Here is a 19,748-nt window from a genome sequence, read left to right on the forward strand (position 1 = left end):
AGAATATAGGAGATGGTAGAGAGAATCTCAGGAGTAGAAAATATGATAGATGAAATCAAAACATCTTGTCAAAGAAAATGTTAAACCTAAAAAGTTCCTGACACAAAACATCCAGGGAACCTGGGAAACCGTGGAAAGACCAAACCTAAGAACAATAGGAGTAGGAAAATATTCCCAGCTCAGAGGTCAAGAAAAATATTTTCAAAAATATCATAGAAGAAAATTTCCCTAACGTAAAGAAAGAGATGCCTATAAACAAACAAGCAGGTTACAGAACACCAACAAAGGACCAGAAAAAGAAAATCTTCCCACCACATAATAATCAAAACACTAAATGTACAGACCAAAGAAAGAATATTAAAAGCTGTAAGGGAAGGGAGCAAGTAGCATACAAACGCAGACCTACCTGAATTACACTTGACTTGTCAACAGAGACTCCAAGAGCCAGAAGGGTGTGGGCAGATATGTTTCAATCTCTTTAGAAACCAAACATGCCAGTCCAGACAGGAAAACTTTCAATGTCCACAGAGGTAGAAAACAAGACTTTCCATGACAAAACCAAATTTCAAATATATCCATCCATAAAACCAGCCCTACAGAAAATACTAGAAGGAAAACTCCAACAGAAGCAGGTTAACTACAGCCAAGAAAACACAATAAACAAATAATTCCACACCAACAAAATAAAAGAAGGGAAGAACACACTCACACAGACACACACACACACACACACACACACACACACACACACACACACACACATCCCTACTATTAGTACCACAAATACTACTACTACTACTACCACTACTACTACCACCACCACCTCTACAAACACCAAAATAACAGAAAACAAGAATCACTGGACATTAATATCTGTCAACATAAATGGACCCAATTCCCCAATAAAAAGATACAAGTTCACAGATGCAAAAACAGGACCCATCATTTTGCTGCATACAAGAAACACACCTCAGCATTCAAGATAGACACTACCTTAAAGGGCTTAAAAAAATTTTTCAGGCAAGCTGGAGCAAGTCATTCTAATATCTAATAAAACAATCTTTCAACCAAAACTAAAGAGATAGGGAAGGAGACTTCATACTTAGCCAAAGAAAGTCCACCAAGATGACAACTCAATTCTGAATTTATAAATACCTATGCCTCAAATGGAAGGGCAATCACATTTGTAAAAGCAACATTACTAAAGCTTAAATCAACACCAAACCTTACACATTAATAGTGGGAGACTTCAATACCTGAAATCTCACTAATTGACAGGTCATCCAGACAGAAAGTAAACAAAGAAATAATATAATTAAAAAATGCTATAACTCAAATGGACCTGACAGAAAGTAAACAAAGAAATAATGAAATGAAAAGATGTTATGAATCAAATGGACCTACCAGATATCTACAGAATATTTCACCCAAACAAAAATTCCTTCTTCTCAGTACCTCATTGAACCCTCTCCAAAATTGACCATACAAAGCAAATCTCGACAAAACAAGAAAATTAAAATAAACCCTGTATCTTATCTGAACACAATGGATTAAAGTTGGACTTCAACACCAACAAAAACAGAAGGCCTACAAACTCTTAGAAACTGAACAACTCCCTAATCAATGACCACTGGGTCAAGAAATAAATAAAGCAAGAAATTAATGACTTTGCAGAATTCTATGAAAATGAAGGCACAACATACCCAAAACTTATGAGGTACTATGAAAACAATGCTAAGAGGAAAGTTCATAGCACTAAGAGCCTTTATAAAGAAATTGGTAACATACTAGCAACTTAACAGCACAAGTGAAAGCTCTAGAACAAAAAGAAGCAAACACATCCAACACACATAGATAGCAGGAAATAAATGAAATAAACACAAAGATAAAAATACAAAATATACAAAGAACTCAAGAAGTTAGACTGCAGGGAAACAAATAACCCTATTAAAAAATGGGGTTCAGAGCTAAACAAAGAATTCACAGCTGAGGAATGCCGAATGGCTGAGAAACACCTAAAGAAATGTTCAACATCTTTAGTCATAAGGGAAATGCAAATCAAAACAACCCTGAGATTTCACCTCACACCAGTGAGAATGGCTAAGATCAAAAACTCAGGTGACAGCAGATGCTGGCGAGGATGTGGAGAAAGAGGAACACTCCTCCATTGTTGGTGGGATTGCAGACTGGTAAAACCATTCTGGAAATCAGTCTGGAGGTTCCTCAGAAAATTGGACATTGAACTGCCTGAGGATCCAGCTATACCTCTCTTGGGCATATACCCAAAAGATGCCTCAACATATAAAAGAGACACGTGCTCCACTATGTTCATCGCAGCCTTATTTATAATAGCCAGAAAATGGAAAGAACCCAGATGCCCTTCAACAGAGGAATGGATACAGAAAATGTGGTACATCTACACAATGGAATATTACTCAGCTATCAAAAACAACGAGTTTATGAAATTCATAGGCAAATGGTTGGAACTGGAAAATATCATCCTGAGTGAGCTAACCCAATCACAGAAAGACGTACATGGTATGCACTCATTGATAAGTGGCTATTAGCCCAAATGCTTGAATTACCCTAGATCCCTAGAACAAACGAAACTCAAGACGGATGATCAAAATGTGAATGCTTCACTCCTTCTTTAAATGAGGAAAAAGAATACCCTTGGCAGGGAAGGGAGAGGCAAAGATTAAAACAGAGACTGAAGGAACACCCATTCAGAGCCTGCCCCACATGTGGCCCATACATATACAGCCACCCAATTAGACAAGATGGATGAAGCAAAGAAGTGCAGACCGACAGGAGCCGGATGTAGATCGCTCCTGAGAGACACAGCCAGAATACAGCAAATACAGAGGCGAATGCCAGCAGCAAACCACTGAACTGAGAATAGGTCCCCTATTGAAGGAATCAGAGAAAGAACTGGAAGAGCTTGAAGGGGCTCGAGACCCCAAAAGTACAACAATGTCAAGCAACCAGAGCTTCCAGAGACTAAGCCACTACCTAAAGACTATACATGGACTGACCCTGGACTCTGACCCCATAGGTAGCAATGAATATCCTAGTAAGAGCACCAGTGGAAGGGGAAGCCCTGGGTCCTGCTAAGACTGAACCCCCAGTGAACTAGTCTATGGGGGGAGGGCGGCAATGGGGGGAGGGTTGGGAGGGGAACACCCATAAGGAAGGGGAGGGGGGAGGGGGATGTTTGCCCGGAAACCGGGAAAGGGAATAACACTCGAAATGTATATAAGAAATACTCAAGTTAATAAAAAAAAAGAAAAGAAAAAAAAAGGAAAAAAAATACAAAATATATCAACAAGAAAATCATCAAGATAGACAAATCCTAGGCAAACTAACTAAATGGCAGAGAAAGAGAGAAAGAGAGAGAGAGAGAGAGAGAGAGAGAGAGAGAGAGAGAGAATACCACATTAACAAAATTAGAAATGAAAAGGGAAACCTAACAACACCAAGAAAATCCAAAGAATCAGTAGGTCTTACTTACTTCAAAAGTCTATACTCAACAAAATTGGAAAATCTAAGCAAAATCCATTTTCTTGATAGATACCACTTATCAAAGTTAAATTAAGATCAGGTAAACAATTTAAGTAAACCTATATCCCCTATGGATATAAAAGCAGTCATTAAGTCTCTCAACAAAAAAAGCACAAAGTCATATATATGGTTTTAGCTCAGAATTTTTTTTAAGCACAGAATTCTATGAGACTTTCAAAGAAGTACTAAAACCAATACACCTCAAACTATTCCACAAAACAGAACGAGGAGGAACATTGCCAAACTCATTCTTTGAGGCCACAGTTACCCTGATACCTAAACCACACCAAGATTCAACCAAGAAGAAAAATCTCAGACCAATTCAAACCACTGATGCAAAAATACTCAATAAAATACTAGCAAATTGAATCCAAGAACATATCATAAACAACATCTACCAAGATCAAATAGGCTTTATCCCAGAGATTCAAGGACCATTCCATATATGAAGACTCATCCTCCATAAAAACAAATTGAAAGAAAAATCCACATGACCATCTCATTATATGCTAAAACTGACTTTGACAAAATCCAGCTCCCCTTCATGATAAAAGTCTGGAGAGATCAGGGATAGATGGCACATACCTAAACACAATATAGACAACATACAGCAAGTCAATAGCCAACACCAAATAAAATGGATAAAAAGGTAAAGCAATTCCAATAAAATCAGGGAAAAGACAAAGCTGTCCACTTTCTCCATACCTATTCAACATAGTACTTGAAGATTTAACTGGAGTAATAAAGCAACTAATGGAAATCAAGAGAACAGAAATTGGAAAGGAAGACATCAAAGTATCTCTAGATGCAAATGATATGATAGTATACATACATGACCCCAAAAATTCTACCAGAAAACTCCTACAGCTAATAAACACTTTTAGCAAAGAGGCTGATTACAAAATTAACTTTAAAAAAATCAGTAGCCCTCCTATATAAAAATAATAAATGTGTTGAGAAAGAAATTAGGGAAACATCACCCTTCACAATAGCAACAAACAATATAAAATATCTTGGTATAACTCTAACCAAGCAAATGAAAGACCTGTATGACAATGACTTCAAGCCTTTGGTGAAAGATACTGAAGGTATCACAGGATGGAAAAATCTCCCATGTTCACAGATAGGTAGGATTAACACAGTAAAAATGGCCATCTTACAAAAAGCAATCTACAGATGCAACGCAATCCTCATCAAAATTTCAACACAATTCTTTACAGAATTGTTTTCGAGAACAATTCTGAACTTCATATGGAAAAACAAGAAGCCCAGGATAGCTAAAACAACCTTATATAAGAAAAGAACTTCTAGAGGTATTACCATCTGTGATTTCAAGATGTACTACAGAACAATAGTAATAAAAAAAACCACCTGGTATTGGAATAAAAGCACACAGCTTGATCAACAGTTGATCAATGACATTGAATTGAAGACCTAGAAATAAACCCATACACCTGTGGACATTTGAGTTTGACAAAGAAGCCAAAACTATACAATGGAAAGAAGAAAGCATCTTTAACAAATGGTACTGATCTAACTAGTTTTCTCCATGTAAAGCAATGCAGAAGATCAATATCTACCACCCTACACAAAACTCAAGTCCAACAGGATCAAGGATCCACTAAATCTGATAGAAGAGAGAGTGGAGAATAGAATTGAATGCACTGGTACAAGAGACAACTTCCTGAATAGAACACCAACAACTCAGGCACTAATAACAATAACTGAGACCTCATGAAACTGAAAGCTTCTGTAAGGAAAAAGACACTGTCAAAAGGACAAAATGGTACCCTATAAAATGGAAAAAGGTCTTTCTTTATCAACCCTACCTCCAGGAAAGAGATTATATCCAAAATATATAAAGAACTCCAGAAACTAGACATCAACAAACCCAATTAAAAGAACCCAATTAACATCAATAACCCAATTAAAAGAAATGGGGTACAGATCTAAACAGAATTCTCAACAGAGGAATCTTTAATGGCTGAGAAACACTTAAAGAAATATTCAATACCCGTAGTCATCAGGGAAATGCAATTCAAAATGACTCTCTGACTCACCTGTCAGAATAGCTAAGATCAAAAACTCAAGTGACAGCACATGCTGGGGAGGATGTAGAGTAAGTGGAACACTCCTCCAATGCTGGTGAAGTACACACACTTTGGAAATCATTTTGTGCTTTCTCAGAAAATTGGGAATACTTCTACCTCTAAACACAGGTATGCCACTCCTGGCTGTACACTTAAAAGATGCTCCACCCACTGTACTAGTTGAGGACCCAGCTATACCTCTCATGGGCATATACCCAAAAGACACTCCGATATACAACAAAGACACGTGCTCCACTATGTTCACAGCAGCCTTATTTATAATAGCCAGAAGCTGGAAAGAACCCAGATGCCCTTCAACAGAGGAATAGATACAGAAAATGTGGTACATTTACACAATGGAGTACTACTCAGCTATCAAAAACAATGACTTCATGAAATTCATAGGCGAATGGATGGAACTGGAAAATAATCATACTGAGTGAGGTAACCCAATCACAGAAAAACACACATGGTATGCACTCATTGATAAGTGGATATTAGCTCAAATGCTCGAATTACCCTAGATGCACAGAACACATGAAACTCAAGAAGAATGACCAAAATGCGGGTGCTTCACTCCCTTCTTTAAAAGGGGAACAAGAATACACTTGGGAGGCAATCGGGAGGCAAAGTTTAGAACAGAGACTGAAGGAACCTCCATTCAGAGCCTGCCCCACATGTGGCCCATACTTATACAGCCTCCAAACTAGATAAGATGGATGAAGCTAAGAAGCTCAGACTGACAGGAACCAGATGTAGATCTCTCCTGAGAGACACAGCCAGAATATGGCAAATACATAGGCGAATGCCAGCAGCAAGTAAACCACTGAACTGAGAACGGGACCCCCGTTGAAGGAATCAGAGAAAGGACTGGAAGAGCTTGAAGGGGCTCGAGACCCCATATGTACAACAATGCCAATCAACCAGAGCTTCCAGAGATTAAACCACTACCCAAAGACTATACATGGACTGACCCTGTCCTCTAACTGTATATGTATCAGTGAATAGCCTTATTAGGGCACCAGTGGAAGGGGAAGCCCTTGGTCCTGCCAAGGTTGAACCCCCAGTGTAGGGGATTGTTGGGGGGGCAATAATGGGGGGAGGATGGGGAGGGAAACACCCATATGAAAGAGGAGGGGGAAGGGTTAGGGGGCTGATGGACAGGAAACCAGGAAGGGAATAACTTTTGAAATGTAAATAAGAAATACCCAATTTCCCGCGGATCCCGGCCCGCAGCAGCTCTCTGCTCCCAGACCCGGTGAGAGAGAGACCCAATCACCTGGTCAGGTGGGCACTCCGGAGGCTGCAGAGCGGAAGAGACCACCAACACTGCTCACCCCTGCCCACATCCCTGGCCCAAGAGGAAACTGTATAAGGCCTCTGGGCTCCCGTGGGGGAGGGCCCAGGAGCGGCAGGACCCCTGCGCCTGAGACACCGCCGGAACCTGAAAGAAACAGACCGGATAAACAGTTCTCTGCACCCAAATCCCGTGGGAGGGAGAGCTAAACCTTCAGAGAGGCAGACAAGCCTGGGAAACCAGAAGAGACTGCTCCCTGCACACACATCTCGGACGCCAGAGGAAAAAGCCAAAGACCATCTGGAACCCTGGTGCACTGAAGCTCCCGGAAGGGGCGGCACAGGTCTTCCTGATTGCTGCCGCTGCAGAGAGCCCGTGGGCAGCACCCCATGAGCGAACTTGAGCCTCAGGACCACAGGTAAGACCAAATTTTCTGCTGCAAGAAAGCTGCCTGGTGAACTCAAGACACAGGCCCACAGGAACAGCTGAAGACCTGTAGAGAGGAAAAACTACACGCCAGGAAGCAGAACACTCTGTCCCCATAACTGACTGAAAGAGAGGAAAACAGGTCTACAGCACTCCTGACACACAGGCTTATAGGACAGTCTAGCCACTGTCAGAAATAGCAGAACAAAGTAACACTAGAGATAATCTGATGGCGAGAGGCAAGCGCAGGAACCCAAGCAACAGAAACCAAGACTACATGGCATCATCGGAGCCCAATTCTCCCACCAAAGCAAACACGGAATATCCAAACACACCAGAAAAGCAAGATCTAGTTTCAAAATCATATTTGATCATGATGCTGGAGGACTTCAAGAAAGACATGAACACACTTAGGGAAGCACAGGAAAACATTAATAAACAAGTAAAAGCCTACAGAGAGGAATCGCAAAAATCCCTGAAAGAATTCCAGGAAAACACAAACAAACAGTTGAAGGAATTAAAAATGGAAATAGAAGCAATCAAGAAAGAACACATGGAAACAACCCTGGATATAGAAAACCAAAAGAAGAGACAAGGAGCTGTAGATACAAGCTTCACCAACAGAATACAAGAGATGGAAGAGAGAATCTCAGGAGCAGAAGATTCCATAGAAATCATTGACTCAACTGTCAAAGATAATGTAAAGCGGAAAGAGCTACTGGTCCAAAACATACAGGAAATCCAGGACTCAATGAGAAGATCAAACCTAAGGATAATAGGTATAGAAGAGAGTGAAGACTCCCAGCTCAAAGGACCAGTAAATATCTTCAACAAAATCATAGAAGAAAACTTCCCTAACCTAAAAAAAGAGATACCCATAGGCATACAAGAAGCCTACAGAACTCCAAATAGATTGGACCAGAAAAGAAACACCTCCCGTCACATAATTGTCAAAACACCAAACGCACAAAATAAAGAAAGAATATTAAAAGCAGTAAGGGAAAAAGGTCAAGTAACATATAAAGGGAGACCTATCAGAATCACACCACACTTCTCGCCAGAAACTATGAAGGCCAGAAGATCCTGGACTGATGTTATACAGACCCTAAGAGAACACAAATGCCAGCCCAGGTTACTATATCCAGCAAAACTCTCAATTAACATTGATGGAGAAACCAAGATATTCCATGACAAAACCAAATTTACACAATATCTTTCTACAAATCCAGCACTACAAAGGATAATAAATGGTAAAGCCCAACATAAGGAGGCAAGCTATACCCTAGAAGAAGCAAGAAACTAATCATCTTGGCAACAAAAGAAAGAGAATGAAAGCACACAAACATAACCTCACATCCAAATATGAATATAAAGGGAAACAATAATCACTATTCCTTAATATCTCTCAATATCAATGGCCTCAACTCCCCAATAAAAAGACATAGATTAACAAACTGGATACGCAACGAGGACCCTGCATTCTGCTGCCTACAGGAAACACACCTCAGAGACAAAGACAGACACTACCTCAGAGTGAAAGGCTGGAAAACAACTTTCCAAGCAAATGGTCAGAAGAAGCAAGCTGGAGTAGCCATTCTAATATCAAATAAAATCAATTTCCAACTAAAAGTCATCAAAAAAGATAAGGAAGGACACTTCATATTCATCAAAGGAAAAATCCACCAAGATGAACTCTCAATCCTCAATATCTATGCCCCAAATACAAGGGCACCTACATACGTAAAAGAAACCTTACTAAAGCTCAAAACACACATTGCACCTCACACAATAATAGTGGGAGATTTCAACACCCCACTCTCATCAATGGACAGATCATGGAAACAGAAATTAAACAGTGATGTCGACAGACTAAGAGAAGTCATGAGCCAAATGGACTTAACGGATATTTATAGAACATTCTATCCTAAAGCAAAAGGATATACCTTCTTCTCAGCTCCTCATGGTACTTTCTCCAAAATTGACCATATAATTGGTCAAAAAACGGGCCTCAACAGGTACAGAAAGATAGAAATAATCCCATGCGTGCTATCGGACCACCACGGCCTAAAACTGGTCTTCAATAACAATAAGGGAAGAATGCCCACATATACGTGGAAATTGAACAATGCTCTACTCAATGATAACCTGGTCAAGGAAGAAATAAAGAAAGAAATTAAAAACTTTTTAGAATTTAATGAAAATGAAGATACAACATACTCAAACTTATGGGACACAATGAAAGCTGTGCTAAGAGGAAAACTCATAGCGCTGAGTGCCTGCAGAAAGAAACAGGAAAGAGCATATGTCAGCAGCTTGACAGCACACCTAAAAGCTCTAGAACAAAAAGAAGCAAATACACCCAGGAGGAGTAGAAGGCAGGAAATAATCAAACTCAGAGCTGAAATCAACCAAGTAGAAACAAAAAGGACCATAGAAAGAATCAACAGAACCAAAAGTTGGTTCTTGGAGAAAATCAACAAGATAGATAAACCCTTAGCCAGACTGAGAGGACACAGAGAGTGCGTCCAAATTAACAAAATCAGAAATGAAAAGGGAGACATAACTACAGATTCAGAGGAAATTCAAAAAATCATCAGATCTTACTATAAAAACCTATATTCAACAAAATTTGAAAATCTTCAGGAAATGGACAATTTCCTAGACAGATACCAGGTATCGAAGTTAAATCAGGAACAGATAAACCAGTTAAACAACCCCATAACTCCTAAGGAAATAGAAGCAGTCATTAAAGGTCTCCCAACCAAAAAGAGCCCAGGTCCAGACGGGTTTAGTGCAGAATTCTATCAAACCTTCATAGAAGACCTCATACCAATATTATCCAAACTGTTCCACAAAATTGAAACAGATGGAGCCCTACCGAATTCCTTCTACGAAGCCACAATTACTCTTATACCTAAACCACACAAAGACACAACAAAGAAAGAGAACTTCAGACCAATTTCCCTTATGAATATCGACGCAAAAATACTCAATAAAATTCTGGCAAACCGAATTCAAGAGCACATCAAAACAATCATCCACCATGATCAAGTAGGCTTCATCCCAGGCATGCAGGGATGGTTTAATATACGGAAAACCATCAACGTGATCCATTATATAAACAAACTGAAAGAACAGAACCACATGATCATTTCATTAGATGCTGAGAAAGCATTTGACAAAATTCAACACCCCTTCATGATAAAAGTCCTGGAAAGAATAGGAATTCAAGGCCCATACCTAAACATAGTAAAAGCCATATACAGCAAACCAGTTGCTAACATTAAACTAAATGGAGAGAAACTTGAAGCAATCCCACTAAAATCAGGGACTAGACAAGGCTGCCCACTCTCTCCCTACTTATTCAATATAGTTCTTGAAGTTCTAGCCAGAGCAATCAGACAACAAAAGGAGATCAAGGGGATACAGATCGGAAAAGAAGAGGTCAAAATATCACTATTTGCAGATGACATGATAGTATATTTAAGTGATCCCAAAAGTTCCACCAGAGAACTACTAAAGCTGATAAACAACTTCAGCAAAGTGGCTGGGTATAAAATTAACTCAAATAAATCAGTTGCCTTCCTCTATACAAAAGAGATACAAGCCGAGAGAGAAATTAGGGAAACGACACCCTTCATAATAGACCCAAATAATATAAAGTACCTCGGTGTGACTTTAACCAAGCAAGTAAAAGATCTGTACAATAAGAACTTCAAGACACTGAGGAAAGAAATTGAAGAAGACCTCAGAAGATGGAAAGATCTCCCATGCTCATGGATTGGCAGGATTAATATAGTAAAAATGGCCATTTTACCAAAAGCAATCTACACATTCAATGCAATCCCCATCAAAATACCAATCCAATTCTTCAAAGAGTTAGACAGAACAATTTGCAAATTCATCTGGAATAACAAAAAACCCAGGATAGCTAAAGCTATCCTCAACAATAAAAGGACTTCAGGGGGAATCACTATCCCTGAACTCAATCAGTATTACAGAGCAATAGTGATAAAAACTGCATGGTATTGGTACAGAGACAGACAGATAGACCAATGGAATAGAATTGAAGACCCAGAAATGAACCCACACACCTATGGTCACTTGATTTTTGACAAAGGAGCCAAAACCATCCAATGGAAAAAAGATAGCATTTTCAGCAAATGGTGCTGGTTCAACTGGAGGGCAACATGTAGAAGAATGCAGATCGATCCATGCTTATCACCCTGTACAAAGCTTAAGTCCAAGTGGATCAAGGACCTCCACATCAAACCAGACACACTCAAACTAATAGAAGAAAAACTAGGGAAGCATCTGGAACACATGGGCACTGGGAAAAATTTCCTGAACAAAACACCAATGGCTTATGCTCTAAGATCAAGAATCGACAAATGGGATCTCATAAAACTGCAAAGCTTCTGTAAGGCAAAGGACACTGTGGTTAGGACAAAACGGCAACCAACAGATTGGGAAAAGATCTTTACCAATCCTACAACAGATAGAGGCCTTATATCCAAAATATACAAAGAACTCAAGAAGTTAGACCGCAGGGAAACAAATAACCCTATTAAAAAATGGGGTTCAGAGCTAAACAAAGAATTCACAGCTGAGGAATGCCGAATGGCTGAGAAACACCTAAAGAAATGTTCAACATCTTTAGTCATAAGGGAAATGCAAATCAAAACAACCCTGAGATTTCACCTCACACCAGTGAGAATGGCTAAGATCAAAAACTCAGGTGACAGCAGATGCTGGCGAGGATGTGGAGAAAGAGGAACACTCCTCCATTGTTGGTGGGATTGCAGACTGGTACAACCATTCTGGAAATCAGTCTGGAGGTTCCTCAGAACATTGGACATTGAACTGCCTGAGGATCCAGCTATACCTCTCTTGGGCATATACCCAAAAGATGCCTCAACATATAAAAGAGACACGTGCTCCACTATGTTCATCGCAGCCTTATTTATAATAGCCAGAAACTGGAAAGAACCCAGATGCCCTTCAACAGAGGAATGGATACAGAAAATGTGGTACATCTACACAATGGAATATTACTCAGCTATCAAAAACAACGAGTTTATGAAATTCGTAGGCAAATGGTTGGAACTGGAAAATATCATCCTGAGTAAGCTAACCCAATCACAGAAAGACATACATGGTATGCACTCATTGATAAGTGGCTATTAGCCCAAATGCTTGAATTACCCTAGATCCCTAGAACAAACGAAACTCAAGAAGGATGATCAAAATGTGAATGCTTCACTCCTTCTTTAAATGAGGAAAAAGAATACCCTTGGCAGGGAAGGGAGAGGCAAAGATTAAAACAGAGACTGAAGGAACACCCATTCAGAGCCTGCCCCACATGTGGCCCATACATATACAGCCACCCAATTAGACAAGATGGATGAAGCAAAGAAGTGCAGACCGACAGGAGCCGGATGTAGATCTCTCCTGAGAGACACAGCCAGAATACAGCAAATACAGAGGTGAATGCCAGCAGCAAACCACTGAACTGAGAATAGGTCCCCTATTGAAGGAATCAGAGAAAGAACTGGAAGAGCTTGAAGGGGCTCGAGACCCCAAAAGTACAACAATACCAAGCAATCAGAGCTTCCAGGGACTAAGCCACTACCTAAAGACTATACATGGACTGACCCTGGACTCTGACCCCATAGGTAGCAATGAATATCCTAGTAAGAGCACCAGTGGAAGGGGAAGCCCTGGGTCCTGCTAAGACTGAACCCCCAGTGAACTAGTCTATGGGGGGAGGGCGGCAATGGGGGGAGGGTTGGGAGGGGAACACCCATAAGGAAGGGGAGGGGGGAGGGGGATGTCTGCCCGGAAACCGGGAAAGGGAATAACACTCGAAATGTATATAAGAAATACTCAAGTTAATAAAAAAAAAAAAAAAAAAAAAAGAAATACCCAATTTAATAAACATGGAAGGAAAAATTAATTAATTAATTAATTAATAATTTAAAAAAAAGATGCCCTACCATACTACAAGGAAACTTGTTCAACTATGCCCATAGCAACTTTGTTTGTAAAAGCCAGAAGCTGGAAACAATCAAGATGCCCCTCAACCAGAGAATAGATAAAGAAAATGTGGTACATTTACATAATGGAATATAACCCAGCTTTTAAAAGTAATGACATCATGATATTTGCAGGTAAATACATAGAACTAGAAACTATTATCCTGAGTAAGGTAGCACAAATCTAGAAAGACAAACAGAGTATGTACTTACTTGTGGATATTAGCTATCAAGTACAGAATAACCATGCTATAATTCATAGACCCAAAGAAGCTATGTAAAAAGAAGGGCCCTAGAGGGGATGAATCTCATTGAGTAGGGGTAATAGAATACTCAGCAAGGGTAAATGGAGGGAGGGAACTGGATGGTGGAAGGTTGGGAAGGGAGCAAGATGGAAGGAGAGAGAACTAGAATGGGTGTGGGGCATCTCTGAAAAGAGCTAGAAACCTAGAACAATGGAAACTCCCAGTAATCTATGAAGGTGACCCTAGTTAAGACTCCTAGCAATGGCGGTTATAGAACGTGAAACAGTCATCTTAAGTAACCAGAAAAGACAACAACACAATCACAAAATCTTAGGCACACAATTTCTCCTACCTGCAAGAAGTGTAGGGGTAAAGATGGAGTATAAGTTGAAGGAAAGGTTTAAATCAATGACTGATCCAGTTTGGAGACACGTGCCCTGAGAGAAAGCCCACCCTAGACACAGTTAATGATAGTCTGTTAAACCTGCTAATAGGAACCTAGCAAAACTGTCATAAGAGAGACTTCACCCAGCAGCTGATAGAAACAGCAGGGACTGTATCTGACTACACTGCCTGCCTTTTGATCCCTTTCCCCTAACTGGACCACCTTGTCTAGCCTCAACAGGAGATGTGTCTAATCCTACTAGAAGCTGATAAGCCAAGGTGGGTTGATGTACGTGGAAGGCCTCTCCATTTGTAAGAAATGGGTAAGGGGGCCTGGAGCATTGGGAGTAGGGGAAGTGAGAGGAAGGGACTGGGAAGAGATAAGAGAGGGGAAGCTATGATCAGGATGTAAAGTAAAAAACAGTAAGTAAATTTTTAAAAAAAAAAGAAAGAAACAATTTGCAATGGAAGTGCTCCTCACCCAGGAACACAAGGTTGCTATAATTCTCCAACATCACGTCCCTGTACAGACTCCACTGAGCAAGGTCTAGGCATTCACACTCCTCTGCAGAGAAATCAATGGCCACATCCCTGAAGGAGAGCAGTCCCTGAAATAAAAATAAACAATACATGTTAATCGAGAGCTTACTATCAACACGAAACTAAATATGTGGCGGACAACATTTTTCCATTTTACACAAGAGGAAAGAATAGTACAGTGAATGAGATTCTCTTACACAATAGCATATACATTAGCCACCTTCAAGGAAAGAAAATGGCATATGCCCTAATGAACGCATATGGATATGATGTTTCATAATACACAAAACAGAATAACAATGTACCATGGACTGTGCTGTTATTGTATAAATCTCTCACAAGAGTTACACTGAGGCCGAGTGACACTTCTCAACTGTTACACATGAAATGAGAATATAAGTTCTGATGCAGTAGATCCTGAGTCCAGGAATACATACCCTCTTTAGTACTGAGGTAAATAACAGTGCATCAAGAGACTTGTTTGAGTATCCAAGGGGGCAACAATAAGGGAGGAATTTATAGATAAAAAGGAACTGGAAGATTTTTATACATTTGAAAAATATAAGTACAATGCTTTTTAAATATTTAAAATACATTAGATATCATTTTAAAGTTTTCTTTTGTCGTTCTTCTTCCCCTCCTCACCCTGCCGCATTTAGAGAAGTATTCATGTAACATATATTCTATAACATAAGGAAAGGCTCGAGATCTCTGTACAGAAGTCTAGGTTCTTCCTGTCTAGTAAGTCACCTATCTACCACTATAAAGTGAACCCATGCTTAAACTGAAGCATCATTAGACCCAGATGCATAGAATCTGGAGCTGAGAGGAGAACCTGATCCCATGGTTGTCCTCAATTAACACTGAGATCTCACCAGCTCAGAGTATCCACTATATCATTCATAACATTGAGATCTCACCATAGTATTCACTATGATCCATAACTCTAAGCATCTCAACTGTAAAAACAGAATGTTTAAGTGAGGTACACAAGGTCAAGTGTATACCTTTATGGAACTCACTTCATTCATCTCTTTGGAAATATTTCTGCTTCATGATGTGCTAAAGAATACATTGTACAGTTAATGTACACAGAGCTAGGAATTACTGAACAGATGTGTTCAACATGACAAACGTAAAGGTTTGAATGAGAATGGCCCTTAAAAGTTCTTATGTCTGAATACCTGGTCCCCAGTTGGTTCTCACTCTCTCTTCTCTTCCTCTCTGTCTGTCTGTCTGTCTGCCTGCCTGCCTGCCTGCCTGCCTGCCTGCCTGCCTGCCTGCCTGCCTGCCTAATAGTTGTGTCTTCAAGATGTTAGCTCTCAGTTAATGTTCCAGGACCATGTTGTCATGCTCCCTACTATGATGGACATGGACTCTAACCTTCTGAAAATTTATGCTCCAAATAAGCCCTTTCATCCCTAGTATATAATGCCTTTCTCCTCAATATAAATTCACTGGTTATGAGGAAACTTAAGAAATCCAACAGCTAATCCACAAATAACACCCACACATATTATAAATGTAACATGACAACATGTCTTGATCAAGGATACTGAACTAAGCACTTCTCACTGATAATTACTTATAAATTAAAAACACACAAATATATGAGCATCTTCAAATTTCTTTCCTACATCTCAAATGTTTCCATATCCAGTGGAATTCTGCACTTCCTAAACAAACTAGTAATTAGGTCCTGTCTTAACCAATAAGTTATAGTATAATAGTCATCTGAACAAATAGAGAAAGTTTACGGGGCAAATCACAAAGGACGAGAACAGAGTAGCAGAAAGCCATCTTCATAGGGCACACAGGAGTAAAGATATAGAACAGAAAAGTGAGCAAGGTTCCCCATACCTGTAATGCTAACACGGGAGGAAGAGTCAGGAGGAACAGAAGTTAAAGTCACTGTCAGCTACCTAGCATGTTTCAGGGCAGCATGGACTATACAAGAACCTACCTCAAAACCCCAAAACAAACACAAAAGAATGGGAATATGAAGGGGAAACACACAAGATCAAGTCTTGTAGTCAAAACTTCAACAGAGGAAGGGGAGGCGTTCACAAGGCCCCCCACCCTTAGCTAAGGAGCTGCTGGAGTTGATGACCATGGAAAAAGATTCATTTTTGCTTGCAGGTATGGCCAATGAGAATCCATATTCTAGGGGATGTCCTGCAGCCCCCACCGCTCCCATACACACAGGTATGCACACTACTGCAACACTAAGTGGGCTCCGTGGGTTATACAACAAACAAAAACAAAACCACCAGGCCAGGAAATTGGGAGAGGAACATTTTGGGAGATTCCTGGTACTGTTGTGATGGGGATAGTAAGTGGATTTGATCAAACTACATATATACATATACATATATACATATATACGAATATACATATATACATATATACGAATATACATATATACATATATACGAATATACATATATACATATATACATATACATATATATATATATAAAATTTCGGATAACAGAAGCCATCGAGATAGTGTCAGCTAGTAAGGACACACCTTCTACACCTCAGGAACAGGCTGACAGCAGAAGCACCCTGCCAGGCACAATGCTACATCTTCCACCCTTCTCCATTCCTAGGTTACCAAGCCAGCTCTCCTGCTCCAGAAGTGCAGGACAAGAACAGCAGTACCATAACAGAGCGGCCACTCCCAGCTCCATCCACATCACCCTCTCTCCAGCGCTAGCAAGCACCGGAATGGCCCAGCCTAAGTCACCACAGCACCTCCCATTCAGCTTCTTCCCGCCTCCCAACAACCCCAGGTCCGCTCCCTCCAAGGCGGACACGCCCACCCTCCAACGTCCCTCTGGCTGAGCTACATCCTGGGACCAACCTCCATGTCAAGAGATGCTACCAGAGCGCCCACAGGACCAGGCACTGGCCCAACTTTGGAAAAGAGGGCCAGAGAGCAAGAGACACACAGGCGCAGAAGAAACGCGGAAGCGCCTTTCCCAGAGTCCCTGTCTGTGACGTTGCCGCGGGCGAGACTACATTTCCTACAATTCTCTGCGAACGCGTTTCTGGAAGCTGTGGAAGGTAATTTGAAACCTTCCTGAGTTGCTAGCAGGACGTTTGCAGAAAAGGAAAGAAACAAACCGCTTCTGCTCGGTGGATAGCCACAGGGAGTCAGTCCGCCAGGTTTAAAATCTCGGGTTTTCAAAATGAGACAATTGAATATGAGTTGAACCTTTGACAGCAATGTTTATTAGGTGTATTGGATACTTTGGGTCCACATGTTGTGATTTTAAAACTCAACCTGCTTACTACAACGTGTTTTAAATATTAGAGCTCTTCCCAGGTTCTGTATACAGATATTCAGAGGCTATTTCAAAAGGGCCCATCTTTTATTAATGGTCTTTAGCAGTGGGGAAGCTAGAATATCCAGCAGCATATCCAGCAATCTAGCAGCAACCCACAGAATAATGAGTGGGTTTTTAAGTATAGATCAGGGGAAACCTACAGTTTATCAGATTAACGGAGGCTCTGGGCCTGATTTAGGGTTGTAATTTGGAAGGTTGATTCTATCGGACTACCCTACCTAGGTGGTATTATACCTAGAAATTTAACAATTGAAAGACATAAAATAAAAGGCTGATAGCAGTTCAGGGAGTCTGCTATCTGTTTCGAAGTGTTGAGATCAGTCTATGCCCTAATTGGTAGTTATTCCATCTTGTGTAAAGGCGGGATTGTTAGGCTATGCCATGCCCTCAGAGGTTTCAGGGTGGAGAAGGACTGAACCAAAGTGGACCTGTCTCATCTATCTGGCTGAATTTCACTCCATTAGATTTGATCTATCATGGTCAGTTCCCAGTATGTTCCCTGATCCTGCTGTGGGGTCTCTTCAGATCCAACACAATTCAAACACCAGGTCAATGCAGATGAAAAAATTTGTTGTAATCAAGTCGCTTCTGATTGATCAAGGCCACAGAACAGACTGGGGAGCAGAACTACAAGCCCCACCCCAACCCAACCCTCACTCCCCACCCCCAGCCAGAATGTTATCAATCTTTTAAGTTTAAACACAACAGACATCTGTGCCAAGTTACAGTTACATTTTTATCATCAATTAGGATTTAGGGATAGGAGACTTCTTCGGAATATGTCATTGTGGCACACTAATCCTGTTTCTACTGGTTGGGTAATTCAACTGTAGTGAGGCGACTTGAGTAAAGTTCACATCTCAACCAAGCAAGATGTCAGTTACCTAGAGAAGTCTTGAGAATTGAAACTTTATTTTACCCCTATTCAATATGGAAGTTTTATTCAAAATGGCTTCATTTTGGTTCCTTCTTACAATCCTGAAACTGATCCTCTGTAATAGTATTATGAAAAGCAAGGGTATCCTTGAACTTCTCTTGCCACCCCCTATTCAGGATGTGGGAACAATTATACCCTGAATACAAAGTCTTCAGAATTATGTTCTTGAGACTATAAAATGGACTAGATGATGATCCAGGACCTTCTCGACTTAGGGAAGAGGGAGGGGATTAGGCAGGCTGTCATGGCCATTTGGGAAGGACTCTCCCATTTCTACCATGGTCTTGACAACAGATGTTAAATCTTGTACCCAGGACCCCCAACACAACAGCAATCACAAGACCCATCAAGAACATAGACGGGTTCTGAGAGATCTTACTAGAGGAATCAAGGAGTCAGTCACCAGACACCAAACCATGAATAAGGTCACTAATCCACAGAGGAAGGAGGAAGATTGACTAATTTCCTGGAAAAGCTAAAAGGTTAAATGACAAAGATCAAATGACAACATTGAACATGGAAGACTCGCTAAGTTAAATGTGAAAATATTTTATGACTAATCATTCTTTAGATATGTCTAAAAAGCTACAAAGAAAACTAGATACAGGAATGGAGAAATTACTTGAGAAGTTCAGGAAATAATTCTGAGACTAAATGGGGAAAAAAATCCAGTGACAGTGACCACCAAGATTGAAAAAGAATCAACTTAAAAATTCACAGGGACGCACACAGTCTCTGAATAGCTAAAGCAACCTCCAGTAGTAGGAGCACTGTTGAAAGTAATACAATGCCCAACCCCAACTTATATTACAGAGCCACAATAACAAAAACTGCCAAGACATTTCACAGAAACAGACTTTGTAAACCGACGGAATAAAAT

The 19,748-nt window shown here is 40.3% G+C and overlaps 1 protein-coding gene across 3 annotated transcripts in view; it reads right to left on the reverse strand.

The window, feature by feature from the left end:
- The window catches only part of Zfp712 (zinc finger protein 712), a 48,101-nt gene that overhangs the window by 18,643 nt on the left and 9,710 nt on the right, over positions 1-19,748 (reverse strand). For 2 of the 3 annotated variants that reach the window (XM_039103565.1, XM_039103566.1), the window contains exon 2: positions 14,520-14,646. In XM_039103565.1, coding sequence (XP_038959493.1) covers positions 14,520-14,553 — 34 coding nt within the window. In that variant the 5' untranslated portion in view covers positions 14,554-14,646. Of the gene's footprint in view, positions 1-14,519; positions 14,647-17,444; positions 17,587-19,748 lie in introns of those variants that run through there. The other variant, XM_039103564.2, reaches the window with a different exon arrangement.

Source organism: Rattus norvegicus, chromosome 2 (genome assembly GCF_036323735.1).
Source record: "Rattus norvegicus strain BN/NHsdMcwi chromosome 2, GRCr8, whole genome shotgun sequence".
In the NCBI taxonomy this organism is placed as follows: domain Eukaryota; kingdom Metazoa; phylum Chordata; class Mammalia; order Rodentia; family Muridae; genus Rattus; species Rattus norvegicus.